This window comes from Bufo gargarizans, chromosome 6 (genome assembly GCF_014858855.1).
Source record: "Bufo gargarizans isolate SCDJY-AF-19 chromosome 6, ASM1485885v1, whole genome shotgun sequence".
NCBI classification, from domain to species: domain Eukaryota; kingdom Metazoa; phylum Chordata; class Amphibia; order Anura; family Bufonidae; genus Bufo; species Bufo gargarizans.
The window spans coordinates 346195668-346223005 of NC_058085.1; the positions used below are offsets into that span (position 1 = coordinate 346195668).

At 42.2% G+C, this 27338-nt stretch overlaps 1 protein-coding gene across 1 annotated transcript in view; it reads right to left on the reverse strand.

Moving 5' to 3' along the window:
* The window catches only part of LOC122941129 (ATP-binding cassette sub-family C member 2-like), a 122493-nt gene extending 101534 nt beyond the window's left edge, over window positions 1–20959 (reverse strand). The window contains exons 1-4 of the mRNA XM_044298155.1: window positions 20773–20959; window positions 16139–16312; window positions 2025–2171; window positions 1552–1686 (exon numbers count right to left, since the gene is read on the reverse strand). Of these exons, the coding sequence (XP_044154090.1) occupies window positions 1552–1686; window positions 2025–2171; window positions 16139–16312; window positions 20773–20814 (498 nt within the window). The 5' untranslated portion in view covers window positions 20815–20959. The remainder of the gene's footprint in view (window positions 1–1551; window positions 1687–2024; window positions 2172–16138; window positions 16313–20772) is intronic.
* Between the last annotated feature and the right edge of the window lie 6379 nt (window positions 20960–27338).

Sequence of the window (27338 nt, forward strand, 5' to 3'; positions counted from 1 at the left end):
AGTTTGTTTTTCAATTGAGTGGTACAGTTTATAGGTCACATTAGGTGGGAAAAGTTCTGAAATTTATCTTTGTCTAATTTTTTTACATCACAGAAACCTGACATTTTAACAGGGGTGTGTAGACTTTTTATATCCACTGTAGCATTATATTGATTTATGAGGCTATCTAACCCTTACAGTTCTGGAATGTATTGGATAACACTGGCATAATGCTGCTAGTGTTATCCAATACATTCCAGAACTGTAAGGGTTACATAGCATCTTAAATAAATATAATGTTATGTGAATCCCGTCAGTGCTGGGAGGTCAGGCCGGGTGCTGCGATGCGGACTCGCTGCGGGAAGAACGCTCGTCTGCAAGGGGCCTAAGGGTTACATAGCATCATAAATCAATATAATGCTATGTGTTCCCATCAGTACTATGTAGGTCAGGGCGGGAGCTCTCGCAGACATATGCTTCAAGTTTAATGCATTGAACTCGCTCGTGTGAGACCAGCCTCACAGAAAATGTGATCGTGATCAGGGGTGGTTGTCTGAAAGCCGTGGTCTCCTGGAGAGGTTTAGTTTCATTACTATAAAATATATTAGCATTATATAGTATTCTATATTTTTTTTATATTACATGGTATTTTACATAAAATAGGGTTTAATGCACCATTTTATATTAAGCTGAAATACGTCTATATTAGAAAGGTTATTTGCGCTGCAATGTGCGACTTTTCCCCACTTACGCCAGGTCTAAAAAAGTGGGCGCGACGTGGGTGAACAAATTAGAAAATGGTCTAAATGTAACCCAGCAAGGAAGCAGTCTTAAATTTAGACTGGTGCTGGATGTGCCGAAGTTATGTACAGGCTGGCGCCTCTTCACCAGATATCCGGATTATTAAGACTGGAGTGTAAAACGCCTGTCTTAATAAATGACCCCCATAGTGTTTATATTAGATGATGACTTATATTGTTACATCATTTTTTATAATATATAATGTTTTTCATTGTATGGCGTTTTATATCATGCAATTTTTAAATTTTTATGCCATCTAATATTATTTAGTATTTATTAATAGTATTTTTTATATTATATCTTGTTTTTATTATATAGTGTTTCATATTATAGCATGTTATATTTTGTTTTACATTACCTAACATTTTATATTATTTTATGATGTCGTGTTTTATATTATATATTTACATTATATATTGTTTTATATTATGGTGTTTTACAATATACATAGTTTTACATTACAAGGAGGTTTATATTAGCTATTGATTTATATCTCATTATAATATATAGTGTTTTAAATTATAGGGGGTTTTATATTTGGTGTTTTTTATATTATGCAATGTTTTACATTACATATTGTTTCATATTGTAGTGTTTTACATATATTCGTTTGGCATTGCATAGTGTGTCATTTGATAAATTGTTCTATATTACCTGGTGCATTTTTTTTTTTTTATATAGTTTTACATTAGATGGTATTTTATATGATAATATTATTAGATGGTGTTTTATAATATATAGTGTTTTATATGATACAAAGTTATTACTTACATTCAGTGCAACTCGGATTAGAGACTGAAATGGAAAAATCCCACAAACAACTGAAAGAGTCCAGAAGATGAAGAGGGCTCCAGTGTCTGTCCGGACACAGTACCTTCGGCCATGGTGGACTATTAATACCAAGATCTAAGTGCACAGGAAGATGTACAGTCAGACTACATGTTTTGAGTGCCAATATAAGACAAATTATTCTGAATAGAGATGAGGAGTATATAAGGTCACATTCACACAAGGCACACTTGTTATTGAGTTTGGTGAAAATCTCCTGGTGACCTTTTGATTACAGACAGCAACTAATCTGAACAGTCAGAGCTGCAGTGCAAAGCATAGGGGAGGGAAAAATCAATAGCCCGTGCCTCACAAACACACAAACTCCATGTTAATGTTTTCCAGGCCAGAGGTGAAAAATGATTGTACTAGTATTATATATAACATTCAGGACAGATCATCCAAACAGTTCTTACCCATGTTACAGCATGGAGGGCCGGATTTACATAGAGGACGGTAGGAAGTATTTTGGCAGAGTTGGCGCTTGACTGTCCGTCCACATGTTCTGATACTGTGATTCCGATTCCAGCAATCGAAGTGCATAAAAGTAATAACGTCAGGATCTGTAAAAGAGGAAACGTAACCCTAAGGCCTCATGCACACGACCGTTCTGTTTTTTAAGGTCCGCAAAAAACGGAAGCCGCCCATGTGCCTTCCACAATTTGCGGAACGGAATGGGCGGCCATCAATATAAGTGTCTATTCTTGTCTGCGGAACTGAGCAACTCCGTGTGCTGTCCGCATCTTTTGCGGCCCCATTGAAGTTAATGGGTCCGCATCCGAGCCGCCAAAACGGCGGCTCGGATGCGGACCCAAACAACGGTCATGTGCATGAGGCCTAAAGGGACAGGTTCACACTGTATTCACATAAATGGGGATGACCTTCAATACCAGATACAACCTGTGGACAGGAGTGGCGCTGTTTCTGGGCTAATTTCGGACAAACCCTTTGACCCTTTTCAGATCAAAAGAACACGTAATTTGACAAGGGAAACACAACCTTTTGTATCTGTGTGTGTGTACATCTATATTATACCTTCCATCATCCTATATATTACACCACAGTGTCACAACCAGACAGCTGAGAAGCTCTGACAGAGACCTTTCAGAACCTCCTCTTTGAGTTTCTGTGTTGTGGTATTCAGCTCCTCCTCTCCTTAGCCTCTCTCAGCTGTCATGTGTTGGACTAATTGCTTCCCTTTAAATTCTTCCCCAGAAGGCTTTTCTGGGCGGCTTATATTTCTTCCTGGAGTATGTGTGCATGCCCATCTGGTTCTCCTCTCCACTACAAAGTTAAGTGTTGAACTGTTATCTGTTATTTTCTGTTTGCTGGATCCCAGGTGACCCTGACTCCCTCCGTGTCTGGTGTAGGGAGCCGGTGGTCGTGTCCCCTCATTATTGTAGGGTTGGGAGGTTGTTTGTGCCTCTCGCTTTAAGACACAAGATTTTTAAAGAACACCACGATACGGTCCTTGCTGGGCACCCGGGGGTAAGAGCCACACTGGATCTCATCGCTCGGAGATTCTGGTGGCCTGCGCTTCGTAAGTCGGTTGAGGGTTTTGTGGCAGCCTGCGAGACTTGCGCTCGTGCCAAAGTCCCTCATTCACGGCCATCAGGTCCTCTCCTTCCCTTACCCATTCCTTCCCGTCCTTGGACACATCTGTCCATGGACTTCATAACGGACCTGCCTCGTTCCTCGGGGAAGACTGTGATTCTGGTGGTGGTGGACCGTTTTAGCAAAATGGTGCATTTCATCCCTTTTCCTGGTTTGCCCAATGCTAAGACGCTGGCGCAGGCATTTGTTGATCACATTGTCAAATTGCACGGTATTCCTTCAGACATAGTCTCTGATAGGGGCACGCAGTTTGTTTCCAGATTCTGGAAGGCTTTCTGTTCTCGCTTGGGGGTTCGGTTGTCATTCTCTTCTGCTTTCCACCCGCAGTCGAATGGTCAGACAGAGCGCGTCAATCAGAATCTGGAGACATATCTGCGTTGTTTTGTGGCGGAGAATCAAGAGGATTGGTGTTCTTTTTTGTCCCTTGCTGAGTTTGCTTTAAATAACCGTCGTCAGGAGTCCTCTGATAAGTCACCATTTTTTGGTGCATATGGGTTTCATCCACAGTTTGGGACTTTCTCGGGAGAGGGGTCTTCTGGTTTACCTGATGAGGACAGATTCTCCTCGTCTTTGTCATCTATTTGGCAAAAGATTCAAGATAATCTAAAAAGCATGAGTGAGAGATATAAGCGTGTGGCTGATAAGAGACGTGTGCTTGGCCCGGACCTGAATGTTGGTGATCTGGTGTGGTTGTCTACCAAGAATATCAAATTGAAGGTTCCCTCCTGGAAGTTGGGTCCTAGGTTTATTGGGCCTTACAAAATCCTGTCTGTCATCAATCCTGTTGCATACCGTCTTGATCTTCCTCAGACTTGGAAGATCCATAATGTTTTTCATAAGTCCTTATTGAAACCTTATGTTCAACCCATTGTACCCTCGCCTTTGCCTCCTCCTCCGATTATGGTTGATGGGAATCTTGAATTTCAGGTCTCTGGGATTGTGGATTCTCGTCTTGTCCGCGGTTCTCTTCAGTACCTTGTTCACTGGGAGGGGTATGGTCCTGAGGAGAGGATGTGGGTCCCAGTGACGGACATTAAAGCCTCTCGTCTCATCAGGGCTTTCCATAGGTCCCATCCTGAGAAGGTGGGTTCTGAGTGTCCGGAGTCCACTCGTAGAGGGAGGGGTACTGTCACAACCAGACAGCTGAGAAGCTCTGACAGAGGCCTTTCAGAACCTCCTCTTTGAGTTTCTGTGTTTTGGTATTCAGCTCCTCCTCTCCTTAGCCTCTCTCAGCTGTCATGTGTTGGACTAATTGCTTCCCTTTAAATTCTTCCCCAGAAGGCTTTTCTGGGCGGCTTATATTTCTTCCTGGAGTATGTGTGCATGCCCATCTGGTTCTCCTCTCCTCTACAAAGTTAAGTGTTGAACTGTTATCTGTTATTTTCTGTTTGCTGGATCCCAGGTGACCCTGACTCCCTCCGTGTCTGGTGTAGGGAGCCGGTGGTCGTGTCCCCTCACTATTGTAGGGTGCTCAGGGGTTATATAGTCAAGGTACGTGGATATGCATACCTCCACCATTCGGATCTATGCATAGGCTAAACAGCCAGGGAAAGTGCCAGGTCTTCTACAGGGGTCTCCCTTTTGTTCCTTAGCTGTTGGATCCAGCGAGTCATTTATGCATGTTGTTTTGCCTTGTTACCTGTACACATTCCGTGACACACAGCTCTTATGACTCTGGATGAGTCCGGCACTACAAGGATTCGCAGCGTCACACGATATGTTCTTTAGTTGGATCAATAACATAGTATTTCAAAGAAGGTGACCCCGGCATTGACCTGCTGTACGGATAAGAACAGAACGTACAAGACCCAGATCCCCTCTCAGGTAAAAGGGCTGGAGCTCCCTTGCAAGGAGCTGGCTATAGAGGTGGCGAACCTGCTAGCGCCTTATATCAAGGCATCTCTGGAAGCGACGGTGGCCACGTGTCTTCAAAATATACAGTGCGAGATTGCACAGCACACGCTCCAGTTGCAGGAGTTAAAACAGAGAGTAGGAGATATGGAGGACAGGCTTGACAAAACACAGAGCTTGGCAGAAGACACCCTCAAAGAAACCAGATTCTCAGAAATAAAATAGACGACCTGGAAAACGACGGAACAATCTGAGAATCGTGGGACTCCCTGAATCGATCCCCCCTAACCAACTGGCACAAATATGTTCAACGGAACTTTCACAGACCCTGGGCCTGCAACAGCAGATGACCGTTGAAAGAGCACACCGGGTTGATCCTGCGAGAGGGACTTTTAAAGAAGGCTTGGGACAAAGACCCAGAGCTGTAATAGTTAAATACCTTAACTATGCTGAGAAAGAGGTTCTATTAAACACATACAGAAAAGCAGCGCGCCCACCACAAATTCGTGGACACAAGATTTTACTAGCATTAAATCTAACCTAATACAAGTTGGTGAGGCCAACATAGAGTCAGTTTGGGTTACGTTGCAGTTTGCTAATCATGCAGTAACTCGTGTAGGTGTGATATATAGACCACCTGATCAAGTTAAAGAACTAGATGATCTACTAGTTGAAGAAATAGCTAAAATGACAATGAAAGGAGAAGTTATCATTATGGGAGATTTCAATCTTCCAGATATAAACTGGAAAACCAAAATAGCAAGTTCTACCAGGAGTACAGATATTCTAAATTCCCTACTGGGGTTATCCCTACAACAAATGGTTGAGGAGCCAACCCGGAGGGAGGCCATTTTGGATTTGATATTCACAAATGGGGATTCGGTATATGAGGTCATTGTCGGCGAAACCTTGGGATCTAGTGATCACCAGTCAGTGTGGTTTAATATAAGAACTGTGAAAGAGTCCCACCACACAAAAACAAAAGTTTTAGATTTTAGAAAAACAGACTTTTCAAAAATGAAATTAGTCATAAATGAGTCCTTATCAGACTGGAACGGATTACATGGAGTCCAGGAGAAATGGGACTACTTAAAAGGTGCATTATTGAAGGCAACAGAAAATTGCATTAGACTTGTCAGTAAAAGCAAAAATGGAAGAGACCACTGTGGCACTCAGCAGAAGTGGCCCAAATCATTAAAAATAAAAAGCTAGCATTTTGTAATTATAAAAAAACCCAGAGCAATGAAGATAAGGAAATCTACAAGATTAGGCAGAAAGAGGCCAAGCAAGTTATAAGAACTTCTAAAGCTCAGGCAGAAGAAAAACTAGCTCAGTCTATGAAAAAAGGGGATAAGACATTCTTCAGATATATAAATGAAAAAAGGAAATTAAAACAAGGAATAACTAAATTAAAAATAAAGGACGGAAGGTATGTAGAAGAGAATAAATGGCTAGTGTCATGGTCTTACCTTCTTGCTGTTCTCCTTCGTTTGACATGTGCTGGCGGCCATCTTGGTTTCTGGGTTTCTTGTAGCCTCCCACCCTGCCGCTTCTCCTTCCCACTGGGAGGAGCTGGATGCCTAGCTCATATATATAGGAGGTCTGTGGCTTCAGTTCCTTGCTTGGTCCTCCTGTGTTCACATGCTTCTAAGACTGCTGCTGCTTCTGGTTCCTGATCCTGGCCTCATCTGACTACCCCGCTGGTTCCTGATCCTGGCTTCGTCTGACTACCCTGCTGGTTCCTGATCCAGGCTTCGTCTGACTACCCTTCTGGTTCCTGACCTCTGGCTTCGCAAGACCCTGCTTCGGTTTAGCCATCCGTTTGGACTTTTGCTTACAGCTTGATTTTCAATAAAGCCTTCTTATTTCCACTTATCTCTTGTTGTACGTCTGGTTCATGGTTCCATGACAGCTAGCCGACTGCCTTAATGAATACTTCTGTTCAGTTTTTACAAAAGAAAAAGAAGGAGAAGGACCTCCACTAGAAAGGATAACTATTAAATCGTTTGATGCATGTGTCTTTACAGAGGAAGATGTTCTAAGTTTGCTGTCTAAAGTGAAGACAAATAAGTCACAGGGGCCTGATGAGATACACCCAAAATTATTAAAAGAGCTTAGTGGTGAGCTGGCAAAACCGTTAACAGATTTATTTAACCAATCATTAGTAACAGGAGTCGTCCCGGAAGATTGTAAATTGGCAAATGTCGTGCCCATTCACAAGAAAGGTAGTAAGGAGGAATCGAGCAACTATAGACCAGTGAGTCTGACATCAATAGTAGGCAAATTAATGGAAACCCTATTAAAGGATAGGATTGTGGAACATCTAAAATCCCATGGATTGCAAGATGAAAAACAGCATGGGTTTACTTCAGGGAGATCATGTCAAACAAATCTTATAGATTTTTTTGACTGGGTGACTAAAATAATAGACGGTGGAGGTGCAGTAGACATCGCATATCTAGATTTTAGTAAGGCTTTTGACACTGTCCCACATAGAAGACTTATCAATAAACTGCAGTCATTGAGCATGGACTCCCATATTGTTGAGTGGATTAGGCAGTGGCTGAGTGACAGACAACAGAGGGTTGTAGTCAATGGAGAACATTCAAAACAAGGTCATGTTACCAGTGGGATTCCACAGGGATCTGTACTGGGACCAATTTTGTTTAATATCTTCATAAGTGATATTGCAAAAGGCCTCGATGGTAAGGTTTGTCTTTTTGCTGATGACACAAAGATATGTAACAGGGTTGATGTTCCTGGAGGGAAACGCCAAATGGAAAAGGATTTAGGAAAACTAGAAGAATGGTCAGAACTCTGGCAACTGAAATTTAATGTGGATAAGTGCAAGATAATGCACCTGGGGCGTAAAAACCCAAGGGCAGAATATAGAATATTTGACACAGTCCTGACCTCAGTATCTGAGGAAAGGGATTTAGGAGTAATTATTTCAGAAGACTTAAAGGTGGGAAGACAATGTAATAAAGCAGCACGAAATGCCAGCAGAATGCTTGGATGTATAGGGAGAGGTATAAGCAGTAGAAAGAGTGAAGTGCTTATGCCGCTGTACAGAATCACTGGTGAGACCTCACTTGGAGTATTGTGCGCAGTACTGGAGGCCATATCTCCAGAAGGATATAGATACTCTAGAGAGAGTTCAGAGAAGAGCTACTAAACTGGTCCATGGATTGCAGGATAAAACTTACCAGGAAAGGTTAAAAGACCTTAATATGTATAGCTTGGAAGAAAGAAGAGACCGAGGGGATATGATAGAAACTTTTAAATACATAAAGGGAATCAACTCGGTAAAGGAGGAGAGCATATTTAAAAGAAGAAAAACTACCACAAGAGGACACAGTTTTAAATTAGAGGGGCAAAGGTTTAAAAGTAATATAAGGAAGTATTACTTTACTGAGAGAGTAGTGGATGCATGGAATAGCCTTCCTGCAGAAGTGGTAGCGGCAAATACAGTGAAGGAGTTTAAGCATGCATGGGATAGGCATAAGGCTATCCTTCATATAAGATAGGGCCAGGGACTATTCATAGGATTCAGATATATTGGGCAGACTAGATGGGCCAAATGGTTCTTATCTGCCGACACATTCTATGTTTCTATGTTACTATTTGGGGACTATTCAGCAGAAGTAGACAGGAAACGGAGAGCGTTTTCCACGATTTGCACACAGCTTGTCCAGGATAAGGTGAAATTTGCGCTGATTTATCCAGCTACCCTCAGGATCTTTAGAAAGGAGGGCACCATTGAAACATACCACACTCCGGCAGATGCAAGAAAGACCCTAGAGGATCGACATGAAAGTTATGTCTCCCAGAGGGGGAATCATCATCAAGGACTTCCACGCAGAAACCGTCCGGGATCCTCTCCGAACACCCAGCGAGAAGAACAAAGCCAGACATCAAGCCCAGAATGGGAATGAGACCGGTATAAGGAAAGGTAACTGGCTGAATACCTACATCAAGGACTTGGTCTCGATAGAGAAAAAGCAGCACCGGTCCTTAGAGAGTTGAACTTTTATACTGTTTGTTAAGAGCACAAATGTTAGATTGCGATGCGATTGGTTATGGTTATACCTGCAACCTTGACCAGAAGAGAGCGAAAAAAGAGAAGTCTATAATAGTATACCGTTGGTCGATTCAATCTCCTGAAAGGAGAATTATTGTTGGGATGTTGGGAAGGGGGAGGGGGTGGGATTTATGTTGATGGCGATATTTCATGGGTACAAAAACATTTCTTTATTGATGTTAGTTCACGGAGGACGGCGTCCACCGCGTGTGTCTCCTGCTAGATCAAAAATTATTAAACAGGCATGAAAATCGTGACCTGGAATGTTAAGGGCTTAAAGGCGAATGAAGAGAATGTGGGTGGGTCAAGTATATGGTTCACCAGCAAAAGGGAGAAGGACAGGAGTTCTAACCTTAATACACCGACGTTTGCGCCATAATCTGATAACATGCCACAACGATGAGGAAGGAAGGGTGTTGATGACTAAATTGGAGACTGATGCAGGAGAACTGACCATATTTAACATATATGGTCCTAATGTGGGGCAGTCATTAGTTCCAGTTATCTTGAAGGAGGGTAAGGGACAAATTCTAGTGGCAGGAGATTTCAATGCAGTAGGAAGATTAGAAGAAGATCGTAAGCATTCCTGTCCTGATAATTTGCCTAAAACTAAGGGGACCTTTACTTTAGAACCCTTTTGGGAGGATACTGTGCTAAAAGATATGTGGAGATTTTTTAATCCAATGGAAAGAGAATTTACTCACTTCTCCCATGCTCAACGCTCATGGGCTAGGATTGATTATGTGTTATCCTCGCAACTATTGATGCAGAGAATAGAAAGGGTGGAGATTTCAGATTTAATTATCTCAGATCACGCTCCAGTAATTGCTCATTTAAGAGAGATAATGCCTAGAGGTAGTGACTATACGTGGCGGATCCCTAGTCATTTGCTATTAGATGAGGAATTCCAGGATAGGCTGGTGGTGGGAGTTTCAGGAGAATAACAAGGCACACACAGAGGACCATGTCCTGTTCTGGGAGACGGACCAATCTGTTCTAAGGGGGAATATAATATCATATGCATCAGCCAAAAGGAAAAAAATACTAGAAAATTATAGACAGGCAACTGAAAAGGTTCGACAAGCGTACACGTTTTTTTTGATAGACCCCTCGTCCATAAATAGGATCAATTGGGTTATTACTAAACACTCATATGACTATTATTTAGAACTAAAAACGAGGATGTTTTTAGACCAAAAGTCAGCGGAATTCTTCAAATATGGAAATAATGCAGGTAAAATGCTAGCTAACCTAGTTAAAACTCAAAGAGGGGGTGGAGGACCTAGTAAAATTATAGAGGAGGATGGAGAGGTAATAAGAGATCTAAAAACCATTACACAGTGCTTTGGAAAATTCTATAAACAACTGTACTGACAGGAACCCTGCGAGGGGTCTCAAGGCAAAGAGCTTCTAACACAGGTCCAGCTACCTCGATTGACAGAGGAAGCACTAACATGCTTGAACTCTCCTATTACAGAGGGTAAGGTGAAACTAGTGGTGAATAACTTAAAAAACGGTAAGGCCCCAGGACCTGACGGGAATACAGGGGAATTTTTCAAATCACTAATACCAGAACTCACGCCAACTTTGACGAAGTTATTTAATTTCTTCATGGAAGGTGGAGAGATGATGCCTACAGGAAACATGGCATATATTAAGGTTATTTTAAAACCGGGTAAAGACCCGAATTTAACTAGTTCATACAGGCCAATATCACTAATCAACCAAGATCTGAAGATCTTTACTAAGATCTTAGCAGACAGATTGGCAAATTATATGCCAGACCTATTAGGCCCACATCAAGTGGGATTCACTAGGAAGAGAGCGGCGGTGACAAATATCAGAACTGTGCTTGCTGTACAGGACTACATAGCTCATAATAAAGTGAACAAAAGCCAATTAGCCTTTCTATCGTTAGACGCCGAAAAGGCTTTTGATAATGTAAATTGGAGATGGTTGGGATGGACCCTGGATGCCTTTGGAGTAAGGGGCCAGTTTCGAACGGCAATAGAGGATATGTATAGTAAGCCACAAGCAAGAGTCAGTCTTCCGGGTTTCCTTTCTGACCCATTTACGCTGGCAAAGGGAACTAGACAAGGATGCCCCCTTTCACCCCTCCTATTTAACTTGGCTTTAGAGCCACTAGTGAAGTATTTGATTCACTCGGATACTTTTGAGGGAATCAAGGTAGGTGGGAGGGAAGTAAAATTGATATGCTTTGCAGATGATGTTCTGATATTCATGTCCGACCCTCAGAAACATGTACGGAAAATAGTGGAGAAAGTGCTCTACTTTGGCTCTGAGACGGGGTATAAGATCAACATCAGCAAAAGCCAACTATTATTCCTGTCAGAGAAGACGCCTCATCACAACACCTTTGAAGGAGTGGAGGTGGTCCCGCAATTCTTGACGTACCTGGGTATTAAAATAGGAAAATCGCCAGCCTCTCTATATACACTGAATTATATACCTCTTATACAGAAGATAGATAAAGAATTGGACAGATGGTCTAACCTCCCCTTATCTTTATTCGGAAGAGCCCACCTAATAAAAATGATTAGCTTTGCGAGATTATTATACCCAATGCAGACGATCCCTTTGCTAATTAAACACACTGACGTAAGAAGGATAAACAAAAGCTTTATCCGATTTCTTTGGAATAAAAAACATCCGCGAATTAGTTATGAGAAGCTGACCCTGACAGAATGGGAGGGAGGAATCCACCTGCCTAATATTAGAAAATACAACCTGGCTGCTCTAACCAGACACATTAGGGATTGGATCTGGAACACCTCTTTTTTCTCAAATAGAGCTCTGGAGAGTGCTTTGGTAGCCCCTTGGGATTTAACAGCACTTCTACACTCAAGAATAAGAGATTTGCCATTAGGGGTAAAATCTTATACTCTGATCAAAGATACAGCTGCGGCTTGGAGAGCGATCAGAAAACTTTATAGGTTACCAATGTATGTTTCTCCCTACATGCCTCTCTGGACGCTCCCAGCCTTCCCTTCAGGAAGGGAGTCAAAAATGTTTCATAAATGGAAGGAAAAAGGGATGTTCAGATTAAGAGACATTTTAAATCCTTCGGGGTCGGAAATGCTGTCTTGGGAAGTCATTACAAACAAGTTTTCATTCCCAGACTCCCAAATACTGTCATATATGCAGATTAAATCCTATTGTAAACAACAAACCTCAAAACTAGGAGACAGTGACAGATTGGCTTGGTTCGAGGGACTAATAGGAAAAGTAGGATCAACCTGTTCTCTATCGGATCTGTATCAGAGAATTCATAGTACTCATACCTTAGCCTTGGGAAAGACAGTTTTTAAAAAATGGGAGAGAGAATTACAGGATGATTCCCTGACGGGGAAAATTAGAGCAGGCATGGAGAGAGTGAGACAGGCTATTAGCAGTGAAACATGGAGAGAGATGCAATTTCGTATTGTTCATAAAGCTACGTACGCATTTGATATCTCATACAAGGATGCCCCTGCTCATTACCTTAGGAGTTGCCCTAAATGTCAACTCCCAAAAGCTAATTTACTTCATGGTCTGTGGGACTGTCCAAACATCTCCCAACTTTGGAGTCAGGGCAGGGAGTTTATTAAAGAAATCTGGAGGGTAGAGGTGAACCCTTCTCCAAAACATTGCATATTCCAATGTATCCCGAGAAGCCCAGAGGGAGATCAAAACCAAGCTATTGGAGTTAAGGGAGTACATCTATTTTTATTGGCTATAAAGAAATGCCTACTTAGACACTGGTTACTCCCCACCATTCCTAGTTTAGAAGAGGTGATTGGTACAATGAAGTATATTCTATACATGGACCGATTGGAGACAAAGAACAGGACGTACAAAATACAGCTCACTAACATCCTATTTTAAAAAGGTCACTAAGGTCACCTGCACACGTCGCGGAATACATGCGTTTTCTTTGTGAAAATTCCTGTGCAGAAAAACCGCGGCGTAGTACAGTACCAGCAAAGTGCATCAGATCACACAAATCTCCTATACACTTTGCAGGTTTTTTCTGTGCGGTAATTGGCCTGCCGTGCGGATTTCAAAATCTGCAGCATGTCTATAAGGTTTGCAGTTTTAGTTGTGGTGTTCACCCTCACCAATGGAAGGGCGAGATCTGCGGCAAAACCGCATCTAATACACACCAATACCACTACACACATTGCAGATTTTGGTGAGGATATGCTGCACAAACGCACAAAAACCGCACAGAAATTCCTGCTCATCTTATGTGCGTTTACTGATGGCCTAAAGGTGCCGTAGCCGAAACATCTACAGGATTAGATAAAAAATAGTGCCACACCTGTACACAGGTTGTGTCTGGTATTACAGCTCAATCCCATTCTCTAGAATGAAGCTGTGAAGCTGCAATACCAGGCACAACCCATGCACAGGAATGGCGCGGTTTCTAATACAGTCCTGATCAAAAGTTTAAGACCACTTGAAAAATGGCAAAAAATCCTATTTAGCATGGCTGGATCTTAACAAGGTTCCAAGTAGAGCTTCAACATGCAACAAGAAGAAATGGGAGGGAGACAAAACATATTTCGAGCATTCAATTTAATGAAAACAATGAATAAACTGAAACAAGCTGTTTTTCAGCTGATCAAAAGTTTAGGACCACACCTCCAAAAAATAAATAAATAAACCCCCTCAAAACAGAAATCCAACTTCCAAACATGAACTCAGTAATGAGTAGCTCCGCCATTATTGATTATAACTTCCAAAATTGGTTTCGGCATGCTTGATGCAAGCGTTTCCATCAGGTGAGTGGGAACATTTCTCCAAGTGGTGAAGACGGCCGCACGAAGGCCATCTGCTGTCTGGAACTGTTGTCCATTTGTTGTAAACTTCCCTTGCCATCCATCCCCAAAGGTTCTCAATTGGATTTAGATCAGGGGAACACGTAGGATGGGCCAAAAGAGTGATGTTATTCTCCTGGAAGAAGTCCCTTGTCCTGCGGGCATTGTGTACTGTAGTGTTGTCCTGTTGAAAAACCCAGTCGTTACCACACAGAGGAGGGCCCTCAGTCATGAGGAATGCTCTCTGCAACATCTGGACATAGCCAGCGGCCGTGTGACGCCCCTGCACTTCCTGAAGCTCCATTGTTCCACTGAAGGAAAAAGCACCCCAGACCATTATGGCGCCCCCTCCACTGTGGTGCACAGAAAACATCTCAGGTGGGATCTGCTTGTCATGCCAGTAACGTTGGAAACCATCAGGACCAACAAGGTTAAATTTTTTCTCATCAAAGAATAAAACTTTCTTCCACCTTTGAATGTCCCATGTTTGGTGCTCTCTTGCAAACTCCAAACGAGCAGTTCTGTGGCGTTCAAGGAGACGAGGTCTTTGAAGACGTTTTTTGTTTTTGAAGCCCTTCAGTCTCAGATGCCGTCTGATGGTTATGGGGCTGCAGTCAGCACCAGTAAGGGCCTTAATTTGGGTCGAGGATCGTCCAGTGTCTTGACGGACAGCCAATTGGATCCTTCGGCTCAGTGCTGATGAAATTTTGTGGGTCTTCCACTTGACTTTTTTGTTCCATAACCCTCAGGATCATTTAAGAAATTCCAAATGACTGTCTTACTGCGTCCCACCTCAGCAGCGATGGCGCGCTGTGAGAGACCCTGCTTATGCAGTTCAACAACCCGACCACGTTGAAAAAGGGAGAGTTTTTTTTGCCTTTGCCATCACAACGTGTGACTACCTGACAGAAAGTGACAATAAATCCACATCTTTGCACAGATTTGGCCTTTTAAAGGCATGTGGTCCTAAACTTTTGATCAGCTGAAAAACAGCCTGTTTCAGTTTAATAGTTATTTTCAATCATTGAATGCTCAAAAAATGTTTTGTCTCACTCCCATTCCTTCTTGTTGCATGTTGAAGCTCTACTTGGAACCTTGTTAAGATCCAACAATGTAAAATATGATTTTTTGCCATTTTTTCAAGTGGTCTTAAACTTTTGATCAGGACTGTACAAAGCAGCCATGTTTTTCTATTGTACTGAGCTTTCAGATTGCAACTTTATGTCCCCGACAACATTTTTAGCACCTAAACAGTGCACCTGCAGGGTAGCAGTAATGCTGTCTGTATCCATATGTCCGTGCCTCAATCCTGCAAAATTAAAAAGAACATGTCCTATAATTGTCCATTTTGCAGACAAGGATAGGACATTTCTGTAGAAGGGATAAAGAAAATGGCGGCATGCACACGGCTGGTATCAGCGGTTTGTGGATCGCAAAACACACTAAAGCATATATGGTTGTGTGTAGGGATGAGCGAATCGACTTCGGATGAAACATCCAAAGTCGATTTGCATAAAATTTTGCTTTAATACTGTAGGGAGCGAGCGTTCCGTACAGTATTAGAATGCATTGGCTCCGATGATCTGAAGTTATTACTTCACGAAGTCTCGCGACACTTCACGTAAAAACTTCAGATATTGATTTATACTGAAAAAAAAAAAACATTTCCCGAACTCTGGTTCGGTTCCAAGGTACCACTTGGAACCGAACCTGAGTTCGGGAAATCCCCAGTCGTGTGGCACGAGGCCTAAGTAAAAATGTAACGGTTGTCCAGGATTAGAAAAAAAGGTTTGATTTTATTTAAATTTTTTTAAGAAACAGCGCCACATCTCTATACAGGTTGTGTCTGGTATAGCAGTTCAATGCATTCACTAGAACAGTGTTTCCCAACCAGTGTGCCTCCAGCTGTTGCAAAACTACAACTCCCAGCATACCTGGACAGCCTTTGGCTGGAGGCACACTGGTTGGGAAACACTGCACTAGAATACAGAGGAGTTGCAATACCAGACACAGCCTATGGACAGAGTTTTTAGGAAAAAGAAGGGGAAAAAAAATAAAAACAAGCAAACCTTTTTTGTAATCCTGCACAAGAACAACCCTTTTATGATCAGGTCGACGGGCCCAAGGGCTCTTTTGTCAGGATTTTAATGTCTGGGTGACTTACCTGCTTGGTCAGATACAGTTTAGTAATAGGGGATTTCACTTTGTCTGATTGACACAAGTTGAGCAGCTGCCAAGGTGCACAAAGCCAAAAGAAGATAAGAGGGATCCAAACCAGAACTGTCTGCTGAAAACATATCGTCAAATCCGGATCAGGTCTCTCCAGCAGAGAAGAATTCTGTGAAGAGAAGAAGAGTCAGGACTCCAGGCTTTGTAGACCAGAGATGACTTCTACGTAGTGGTAATCATATTTGCTTTCCTATGAACAGTGGCATCAGGTAGATCCTAAAGAAGTGACGTCCAGTGTACAATATTTTTAACATTCTATCATCCATTGATACAGGACACCCCCTAAACTAATGCGTTTCAATCACAAGTAATGTAAAAAATAAAAAAAATTAACAGCCTAGAATCAGACTCAGACTCTAATCAATTCAGACACCCAGCATGAATAAGGACCCCAGGCTCAGACTCCAAAATAAATTCAAACTCCAGATCAGACCCCCAACATGAAAGTCCCTAAGCTCAGACAAAAATAAATCCAGACTCAAGATCAGACCCTACTTTAAATACAGGCCCAAGACTAAGCCTCAAAACAACCCTAGGCCCAAAAATAGATTCAAACCACAGAGCAAAACTCCAAAATAAATTCAGACTCCAGATCAGACCCCAAACATGAATAAAGAGCCTAGGCTCCGACTCCAAAACAAATTCAGACTCCAGGTCAGGCTCTAATTTAAATACAGACCTAGCCTCTTGAATGAAGATAGGTTTTAAGTTCATTATATACAAATATTATATGAACCATCCTTGATAGAAACTTACATAATTAGGGTCTATTCCGATTACATAAATTCAATACATGTAACAATTAACATTTCTTGCAACAATTAGGCGATACTCTCAGCCAAGCCAGTATCAGCCTAAACCTACAAGACCCAAAAGGGTTTCAGGGGAGTTGAATATATCCATGACCTAAACTCAGGATAGGCCATCAATATTAGTTTGGTGGGGGCCTGACTTACAGCAAGTGGTACCTTGGAACCGAACCAGAGTTCTGTTATTACCCGAAGTCTCGTAAGACTTCAAAGTTTTATGCAAATTTACTCATTCCTAATTGTAACTTATTTTGTGCCAGTAAATTTTTTGTAGTTAGCAAAAAAAAAAAAATATATATATATATAAAATGTTATCCTCTTACAAAAAAAAAAAAACTAAACAAAACCCAACATACAGTGTACTGTTTTTAGCCAGAGAAAATCCTCCTATTACTTCCAGTGGCTCACTGTCTAGGGTTTTATTCTCCAATAAAGAAGGTCCTGGGTCCAAGACCTGGCTGTGACAAGTCAAGCGATAGAATGAAAGTTAAATAATAGGTGTATCCTCAAGCCCTGACAGTACTGGGGATACTCCCAGCTCGTTATCATAGTGCTGACTCAATATATGGGGTCAGACAGCAGAGCAGGGAGTCCTAACCCATATAGCAACTCCACATATGGCGTCAGCTAGAGAGCCGAGCAGGTAATTACTGGTGCTTTAATGTGCTGGAAAAAATAAATTACTGACATTGGCCTCCTGCCACAAATACTAATTAAGTTGGTCAGGTGGCAACTCTACTTGTGCTGCCAACAGAGCATTGACCCTTCCAGGCATAGACCACATCAGACCTCTGAAGGTGTCCTGTCACTATCTAGCAGCAGATCCTTTAGTTTCTGTACAATGCGATGTGGGACCTCTGTGGATTCCACTTGTTTTTCCAGCACAATCCCATGGATCAACAATCAGATCGGAAGAATTTGGAGGCCAACTCATCACCTTGATATTTGTTATGTTCTTCAAACTATTCCTAATCATTTTTTGCATGGTGGGCAGGGAATTATCCTGTTTAAAGAGGGTGCTGCCAAAGGGGAATAGTTCTTCCATGTGTGTCCTTTTCTATGCAAACAACACGTGTTTGGTGAGCCAATGTGGTCCCATGCTAAAGCAACAGAAAGAAGTAATACAGATCAGCGGAAGGGTTGTTTGGCTGATACCAATCTACTGTCTATATACATAGCAGTGATGTCTACCATCCGTCACTCCAGCTATGGTGAAACTACGACTCCCAGCATGCTCCATTCATTTCTATTGAGTTCTGAGAACAGCCAAGCAAGTGTGCATCTTGGGAGTTGTAGTTTTACCACAGCTGGAGTGCTGGAGGTAAGCCATCACAGGTCTATAGCCAAAAGAATATACTATACGCTAAAGTGCTATGAGATACTTTATTGGCATTCCACCATTTTCTACCTCTTAGGGGTGTCATTTAAAAACTGGAAGTTCTAAGAACATTGTACCGTACTGTAGAGAGAACCTGAAACCTGAGAGAACCTGATGTTGTTGTAGAGTACAGGTGGACTCTGCTCAGGATATACCATCGGTATCTGAATGGTGGGGTCAAACTCCATGAACCTCTGCCGATCAGCTGTTTGAGGAGGCCGCAGCTTCCTATGCCAGGGAAGTCACGTTCATTAGTGTAAAGGAGTGGCGTATATCGAACCGTAAATGACCCCATTATACCTGGTTTATCAGTGAATTTCCTAATGGCAGATCCTCCTTAATACTATAGCTCCTGGATCCCATTGCAAAATCATGTGCCACTTAAAATCCTGGTGTCTTCTCATAGGGCAGAAGGGTCTTTATGTCCTCACAGGCATTAGGACCCATGTATGACTTCTTAACCCCTATAGCTATTCTTTTGGCCTGTGTTACATCATGGTTTTAAGGTGTTTCCCCATCTCATAAAGCCATCTACTACACAAAACATAGAATAGGATTCTTTACGGTAAGAGCAGTGAGACTATGGAACTCTCTGCCTGAGGAGGTGGTGATGGTGACTAAGTTCACTAAAAGAGTTCAAGAGGGGCCTGGATGTATTTCTGGAGAGTAATAATATTACAGGCTATAGCTACTAGAGAGGGGTCGCTGATCCAGGGAGTTATTCTGATGCCCGATTGGAGTCGGGGAGGAATTTATTCCCCCTAAAGTGGGGAAAATTGGCTTCTACCTCACAGGGTTTTTTTGCTTTCCCCCTGGATCAACTTGCAGGATAACAGGCTGAACTGTGTAATGTCCCAGAGTGGCATTACCACCTTTGTGCCTTGCTACTGTCTCCTATGGTTAACCTGATGTTATGTCCTGCATTAATTTCCAGGTCTTGGAAAATGTGCCTATCTATTTCTATGCAACTGTTAATGTTCATGTAATATACCTGGTTCACCAGCAGATGGCAGCAACAATAGCAGCGCTATTTCGCTTAGAATGGATCCCTTCTTTCCATTCTAGTTCTAGAGGGAGGAGTTTAGTTAGAGGAGATTCTAGCTTACCCCCTGCTTGGGGAAGGAAGCACGAGCTTTGCCTAAGCCAGCTAGAGCACCTTCAGCTCAGCTGGACACAGAGGCCAAAACCTGAAGCTTCAGAAGCCAGAAGGAGGAAATTCCCTGGATAAAGTTAGAGACAGACCAGACTATAAAGTCAAGGACAGCATAAAGAGAAAGCCAAGTTCTACAGCTAGCCTGTTAGCACAGCAGAACCAGAGAGCAACTAATGTAGCAGAGTTGAGTTTGTTTGCCTGCCACAGTTAATGCCTACGCCTGCTGGAAACCAAGACAAAGCCTGTAAATCATGTTGGAAGAAAGTTTATTCAAGTAAAGCTGTTAACCTCATCACAAGGTCTGAACTCAATTTATTCTTCATAACCTACCACTACTACCCATTTTTGCGATTCCGGAGGGCCACGCCTGTGGTTTCAGTGTATCCAGGTAGAAGCACCGTTACAAGTGCAACACTATAAAGGGACATAAGGCCACCCAACACCACTCTGGCATTCCTACCCTGGGTACCACAACATCACTAAAAGGGGCCTTGTGCCATTGTTGCTTCACTGCAACTGTCGTCACAACAAAATATGTACTTTACAAGCAAAACCCCAAGTAGTGCGCCTGACGGCCTATTGCAACTGGATGGACGGCCTTATAAACTATGTTCCTATGATGGAATTGTGCTAGGACATGCCATTACTTCTGAACGGTGGGGACCCCTCAGTGTTTTTACTGGAGGGAAGCACAGCCCCACAGCATTCTTCATTGGTTTTAGTGGACGGAAGCATTTCTATGTTGTTCCCCCCACTCCAAAAAAAAAACATACTAAAATAGATAGACTGGCTTTAGATAAATTTGCCCTTCCAGTGTGTGTGTGTGTGTGTGATAGAGTTAGATGAAATTAGATTGCGATCCCCATAAGGGACAGGTATAATTATATATATTTTACATTGCATACAGTGCCATGAAATGCGTTGGTAAAAAGTATACATTACATATTACAAATTCCTTTCAGATATTACTATAGTTGTGTTAATCATTTTCCTAACTGCAGAGTTTGTCTCATAAAGGTGGCTCCTAGAGTTACGTACTCTTTGTATAACCATGAAATTTTTAAAAAAAATATATATTTTACACTGTGGTTTGCATATTTGGGGTAAAATGAAGCAGGGATGTTTCAGACAACATATTTTCTTATGTATTGACCCCATGTGCTTAAAAAAAAAAAACTGCCCGTCTATACAGAACAATCGTAACAATTAGAAATAAGAAAAGAACTTACCCAGAACACAGAGCCGCAGTAGTCATCCAGAGCCTTGGACATGTTTCGAGGTGGGGAGAACAGCCTTCTGCCGCCCGTCCACAGTACCTAGGACAACACTGAGACGTTGGATTACTACATGCCTAGATAGTCCTCATGGTTTATACCAGTGCACCAGTCATCACCCAGTGAATCAGCAGTTTCAAAAAGTCTCTCGCCCCCACCCACTCCATTTTCTACCCTACTGAAGGGACATCCCAGTTCATCAGATACCTATTGGACTATGGTTAATAATTTTCCTAACTGCAGAGTTTGTCCTGAACAATCTCAGAAGGCGGCTCCTAGAGTTACGTACTCTTTGTATTCTGGTCTCGTGACTTTCATTTTTTGTTTTTATAGAAACACAGAAGATTGACAGCAGAAATGATTGACAGAATATGGTCCATCTACAGGGTGGCCAGCCGTCCAGAAATGTATGGACAGTCAAAAAAATAAAATAAATATAGGCAACTTTTTTTCCTGTGTTTATGGATATTTTATTTGCGATATTTCAGTAAATTGTTTTGGTGGTAATTATAATTTTATAGCTCACCATAAATGCTGGTGAGGAGTTCTTATCAGTATATTGAGCCATACACATTTATTACTTATCTTTATCATTCATTATGGTTTTCAAATTTGTCCATAAAAAATATTGCTGTCTGTCGCTATTTTTGAAAAACTCTGGCTGGCAATCCTGTCCATCTAGTCTGTCCTTATATTATTATTTATCTTAGGATAGACCAGTGTTTAGCCCAGGCAAGTTTAAATTCACTTGTTCTCCATTTCCCAACCACATCTGCTGGAAGTTTGTTCCAAGCCCCTACTACGCTTTCAATGTAAAAATATTTCCTGACACTGGTTTTGATCTCCCGCCCCCCCCAACTAATTTTAGATGGTGCCCCCTTTTTCTTGTAATACATACGATTATGGAGTGAATTTCTCACCAAGACCATGGAGACCTCTAACCACCCCAAGCCAATCATTCTGATCAAGTGTACAGATCTCCAAGATATGGAACCTACAAAGCAGTATGAGATTGGAGTACACTGGGGACATTGAGGCTATCCTTTGATCTCATGGGCCATGTTGTGGTTGGAAATTGATCTTGGAACAATTGATGGATCTGCAGATCTTCTGGTGGGCCAATCAAAATGTACAAGCTGTGATTATAAAGCCACCACTGTACTTCACTCTCATTACTGACAAGACTCAAATGTCAGATTTTTACCAGGCATTTTGTATAATAATCCTACTATATATACACAGGGTGGCTTATGAAAAGTTACTGCCTCAAGTGATAGTACGACAAGATGAACGAGCAAGTGGATTATTATTTTTTTTAATTACCCACAAGTCACAAAAAATGCTGAAAGTGCTCCCCGTTCAGGTCTCTGTATCTTTGGGCTCATCGGATTATGTTTCAGCAGTGATGCTGAGGATAGTGTTTGTGATGTTCTCCTCAAGTTCATCCATGGGATGTGGATTGTTTTGCGAACACTTTCTGTTTTAATTTTCCCCACAGATAAATATCGCGTTGTGGACACATCTGGGGAACATAGTGGCCAAAACCCCTTGTTCTCAATTCGCTGCTCCGTAAACAGCGAGTTCCGTGAGGTGCGGAATGTTGCCCCAACTTGTTGGAAAAAGCAGGACATTTTTCTTCTGTAGCATCACAAACAGTATCAGCCAACATAATCCAACATGCCCAAAGATGCAGAGACCTGAAAGGGGACCACTTTCAGCAATGTATGTGTGTATGTATGTTCCGCAATCACTCAAAAACGCAACCATCGAGTTCAACGAAACTTGCTATACACATCCCTTGCTACCTAGAAAGAAATCTTGAGGGGGTCTCAGCTCTCTAGGACGTACCATTCCTGAGATATTCCCCAAAAATGACCTGCATTATCCAATACAAGCCTGCAAGTCTTTCTCTTCATATCCCAACTGCCATACACACGGTCACATGTCTCTTATCAGCCAATAGATACTCACAGGTCCTTAGTCTCCACACACACAGTTTTACTCCAGGTTCCATAACAACCCAGTCATTTTTCTTCACTGCTGTAGGTCAGCTTTAGGCTAGGGCTGCACGACACATAGGGCACAACTACACTGCTATAAATGTCGCGCGACAATTTTTAAAATGATAGTCTATTGTGTGGCACTGCGACATGTGACATGCTGCGACATGCTGCGATTTTTTTGCAACTGTGGTGTCGCAATATGTCACATATTGATAGTGGGCATGAAGGGTATACCGAATGCCCACCATGGTGGCATTCAGCATATTGGGGGTAGTGGTTGCTTAATCCCCCATTTTCTCCCCTTTTTCCCGCCCTTTTCTCTGTGTTAATATGTGTTCTTTTTCAGCATTCTGAGGTGAATTTATTGGAGGATTCTGATTGGTACCTGGTTGCCTACCTGTTGTAGAGGTACCTGTTTTCTGCCACTTGCTGATTGGTGGATGGAGGTTTAGGGCGGGAAATTCAACTATTTAATGAGGAGCGCAGCAGGTCCGGGGCTTGTCGCCGCGGAGCCTGTAAGAAGAGGACCGTCGTCGGAAGCCCTGGTGAATTGCCGGCATAAGCTGCAAAAGAGCTATTAAGCTGTGCCGGCATTACTAGGCAGAAGCTGAGCGGCGGCTGTGAAGAAGCGGCGGCTGTGAAGAGCGGCGGCTGTGAGGAGCGGTGGCTGTGAAGAGCGACGAGTGAGCAGCGAAGCAGCGCGGCGGCGAAGGCTATAGCGGCGCTGAGTTCCGGAGGTTCGGCGACTTCAGGCGGAGGAAAAGTGTACTGGCCTGGGTGGCTGAAGATTAAAGACAGCGGAGAAGACTCACCGGTTTAATGGAGGAACTGCTGAAGAGGCTGATACAGCGCGCCGAGTCAAGAGGAGGAGAGGCGTGGCTTCAGCGGTGCTTGGCTGACGGCCTGTCAGCTGAAGATGAAGAGGCGGGAGTAAGTGACGTCGCTCGGCGTAGTGACGTCACGGAAGATGCGACGGTGACGGCGAGGTCATCAAGAAGCGCTACCCACAGCGCTGAAGTCCGGGTGTCAAAGAGGACCAAGAGGCCGAGGAGGGCGTACTCACCGTCCGAAGTAAAGAACAAGAAAGGTGGCAGTGTGCGCTCCTCCCCCAGGTGTGCGGTATCGCAGCCTGGGGTTTTGAGTCGAGCGCCGCAGCCGGCCTCCAGCGCGCACAGCATGGATCCGGTTACCGGAGACTGGTGAGGAGATATGTAGGCAGAGCTTTGCTTTGCCTATCAACATAGGGACAAATGAGAATAGGTTATTGAATAGTTTAGCTAAATTATTTTCTGAGTGGGCTACAGCTAGTGTGCCTGTGTCAGTAGATCAGCCTGCAGCAGTGTGGAGGGATATTCCAGCTGATGCAGGTGCTGATAATATAAGTGTTAATAAATCAGTAAATGCAGTAGTTGTAGATAGTGGTGCTGGTATAAGTGAAACTTGCTTGAAGGAGGCCTTAACGTGTGACGGGTCTCCTTTGGGGTTTCATTTATCCCAATCTGTAAAAGAAAAGATTTGGAGAAGGGATTATATCGATATTTTATCGTTACTCCCTTCCGCCAAAGAGTCCTTTAAGGTTGAGAAAAAAGGTTTTGAAAAAGATGAGGATAGAAGAAGGGTTGCGCCAAGATCTTTTAATAATTGGTTGCAGTCCTTCTTTATATATGCTTCAGTATATTGTGCAAAGCATCCTCAGAGCAGTATTGGTTTGTTTCAGCATATGGATTCTATCCTGGAGGCTTACCGTAATTTCGGTGGCCTCGCTTGGTTTACATATGATGAAACTTTTCGGCAGAAATTAGCAGTACATAATGGTATGGAGTGGGGCTCAAAGGATGTGGGACTGTGGCTTAGTTTGATGTTACCGCAGAAAAGCGGTTTTCAAACTAGACCAATTAATTCAGTGGCGTCTGGTACGGTTAGCAAGAAAGGTTTTTGTTTCGCCTATAATGAGTCGGCGTGTAGATGGCTGAGCAATTGCAGATACCGGCATGAGTGCTCATTTTGTTCAGGTGCGCACCCCCTTTTTTCGGTGCTTTAAAAGATCAAACCAAGCCGTTTTACAGACTCAATCCAATAGAGATTTTTCAAAAAGCTCAGACGCCAGTGAATTGGGTAAGAATGCAGCCATGGTTAGATTTGTTTCCAGACCGTCTGAAGGCGGAGTTAATTCTTAAAGGTTTTATTAATGGTTTTTACGTTCCGAAATTTACAGGTCAAGGTTGTTTAGTGTATGATAATTTGCCATCAGTTAATAAGCACTTAGTTGTTGTAGAAAGTAAGATTGTTAAAGAGTTAAAGGAAGGTAGGATAGCGGGTCCTTTTATTTCTCCACCTTTTCCTAATTTTAGGGTATCTCCTTTGGGGATTGTTCCAAAGAAGAATCCTAATGAATTTAGATTAATTCATCATTTGTCATACCCTGCCAAAGAGTCTCTCAATGATTCGTTGGATAAAGAGATTGCGTCAGTAACTTATACATCCTTTGATGACGCAGTTTCTCTAGTCCGTTCGGCAGGGAAAGGGTGTTTTATGGCGAAAGCAGATATTAAGGCAGCGTTTCGTTTGTTACCAATAGATCCTGTAGGCTTTAATTCTTTAGGTTTTCAGTTCAACGGGCAATTTTTCTTTGATAAATGTTTGCCAATGGGATTTTCTTGGTCGTGTTTTTATTTTGAATCGTTTTCTTCCTTTTTGAATTGGGTTGTTATTAAAGAGTTGGGTTCTGTTAATGTGTTACATTATTTAGATGATTTTCTGTTTGTAGGTTCTTTCAATGAGTGTTCACGTTTATTAGATGGCTTTTATCCGGATCTGTCAGTATTTTAATATCCCATTAGCACAGGAGAAAGTTAGTTGGGCCTTGTCAAGTGATTGAATTTTTAGGTATTTTAATCGATTCTGTGAATATGGAAGTTAGGCTTCCTATGGAGAAGGTGGAAAAGGCGTTATTATTGATCAAGAAAATCGTTTCAGTAAAAAAGGCGCAGTTGAAGGAAGTGCAGAGTTTGTTGGGAGTTTTAGCTTTTGCGTCTAGGGTCATCCCAGTAGGTCAGTGTTTTTTCCAGAAGATTATATATGTCAACTAAAGGTTTGAAATCTCCTTACGCGCATATTAGGATTACAAGGGTTCTCAGGGATGATCTGGGAGTATGGGAGGATTTCTTAACCCATTTTAATGGTTGTTGTGCTTGGCAAGCAGAATTTCAGGAGGCAGGATCTATAGGTTTGTTTACTGATGCTTCAGGGTCATGGGGTTATGGTGCATTTTTAAATGGTCAGTGGTCTGCTGAACCATGGCCGGATTGGTGGGTTGAGTTAGGTTTGAATAAGAATTTGGTGTTGTTAGAGTTATTTCCTATTGTGGTGGCGCTAGTTATTTGGGGTGATGTTTTTAAGAATAGGAGAGTACTAATATTTTCGGATAATAAAGGGGTGTTATTTGCAATTAATTGTTTGTCGTCTCATTCAGAGGTTGTATTAGATTGTTGCGTGTGTTAGTTCATATTTGTTTAGAGTTGAACGTTTGGCTGAAAGCTAAATATATTCCTAGTAAAGAAAATAAGATAGCTGATTCACTTTCCCGCGCTCAGTGGGAAAGATTTTTTCATCTAGTGCCGCAAGCAGAGAAGGTGGGAATTCCGTGCCCGGAGCGGGTTTGGGAGCTTATCCGGATTATAATCAGCAAGTTCATTCAGAAGTCATTAGCGCCTCGGACATGGGAAGGATACTCTTTGGCTTGGAAGGAGGTGGTATCAATTTTGCTCAGTTAGGAATGTTTCATGTTTTTTGTTTGATTTAGATGTATTTTTTCAATTTCTTTGTTCCTTATTAGAAGAAGGTTTTGGTTACTCTGTGTTGCATTTGACAGTTGCAGGTGTTTCGTTCTTTTTTAAATTAGGCAGGTTGTCAGTCATTTTCGAATCAATTTGTGGTTAAACAATTTTTGAAAGGGGTCAGGAGGTCCCTAAATAGTGTCGATGTTAGACGACCTAATCACATTTGAATTGCTTGGTTCTCTAGTATCAGTATTGAAGAAGTGTACTTATTCAAAATTTGAAGCTATGCTTTTTAAAGTATCATTTGTGTTATCATTTTTTGGGGCATTTCGGATAGGAGAACTAGCTGCGGCAAATAGGAAGTCATTGTCACCATTAGAGGTTGAGGATATTAATTTATATAATAATTCAGTCGTAATTTTCATCAAAAAATCAAAAACGGATCAGCTGGCGAAAGGGAGAGAGATTAAGTTAGCAAGGTTAGCAGAGTCACCGTTATGCCCAGTTGAAACAGTTAGAGAATTTTTTGATGCTAGGCCTCAGAGAGGCGGTGCTTTTTTAATTCATGAGGATGGTTCAGTGTTGACAATGTATCAATTCAATGCAATTCTTAAAAAATGTTTAGCATTATTGGAGTTATCTAATGAGAATTATTCGTCTCATTCTTTCCGAATTGGGGCTGCAACAGTTGCCGCTAGCCTGGGATTAAATGAGGCGATAATTAAAAAAATTGGTCGCT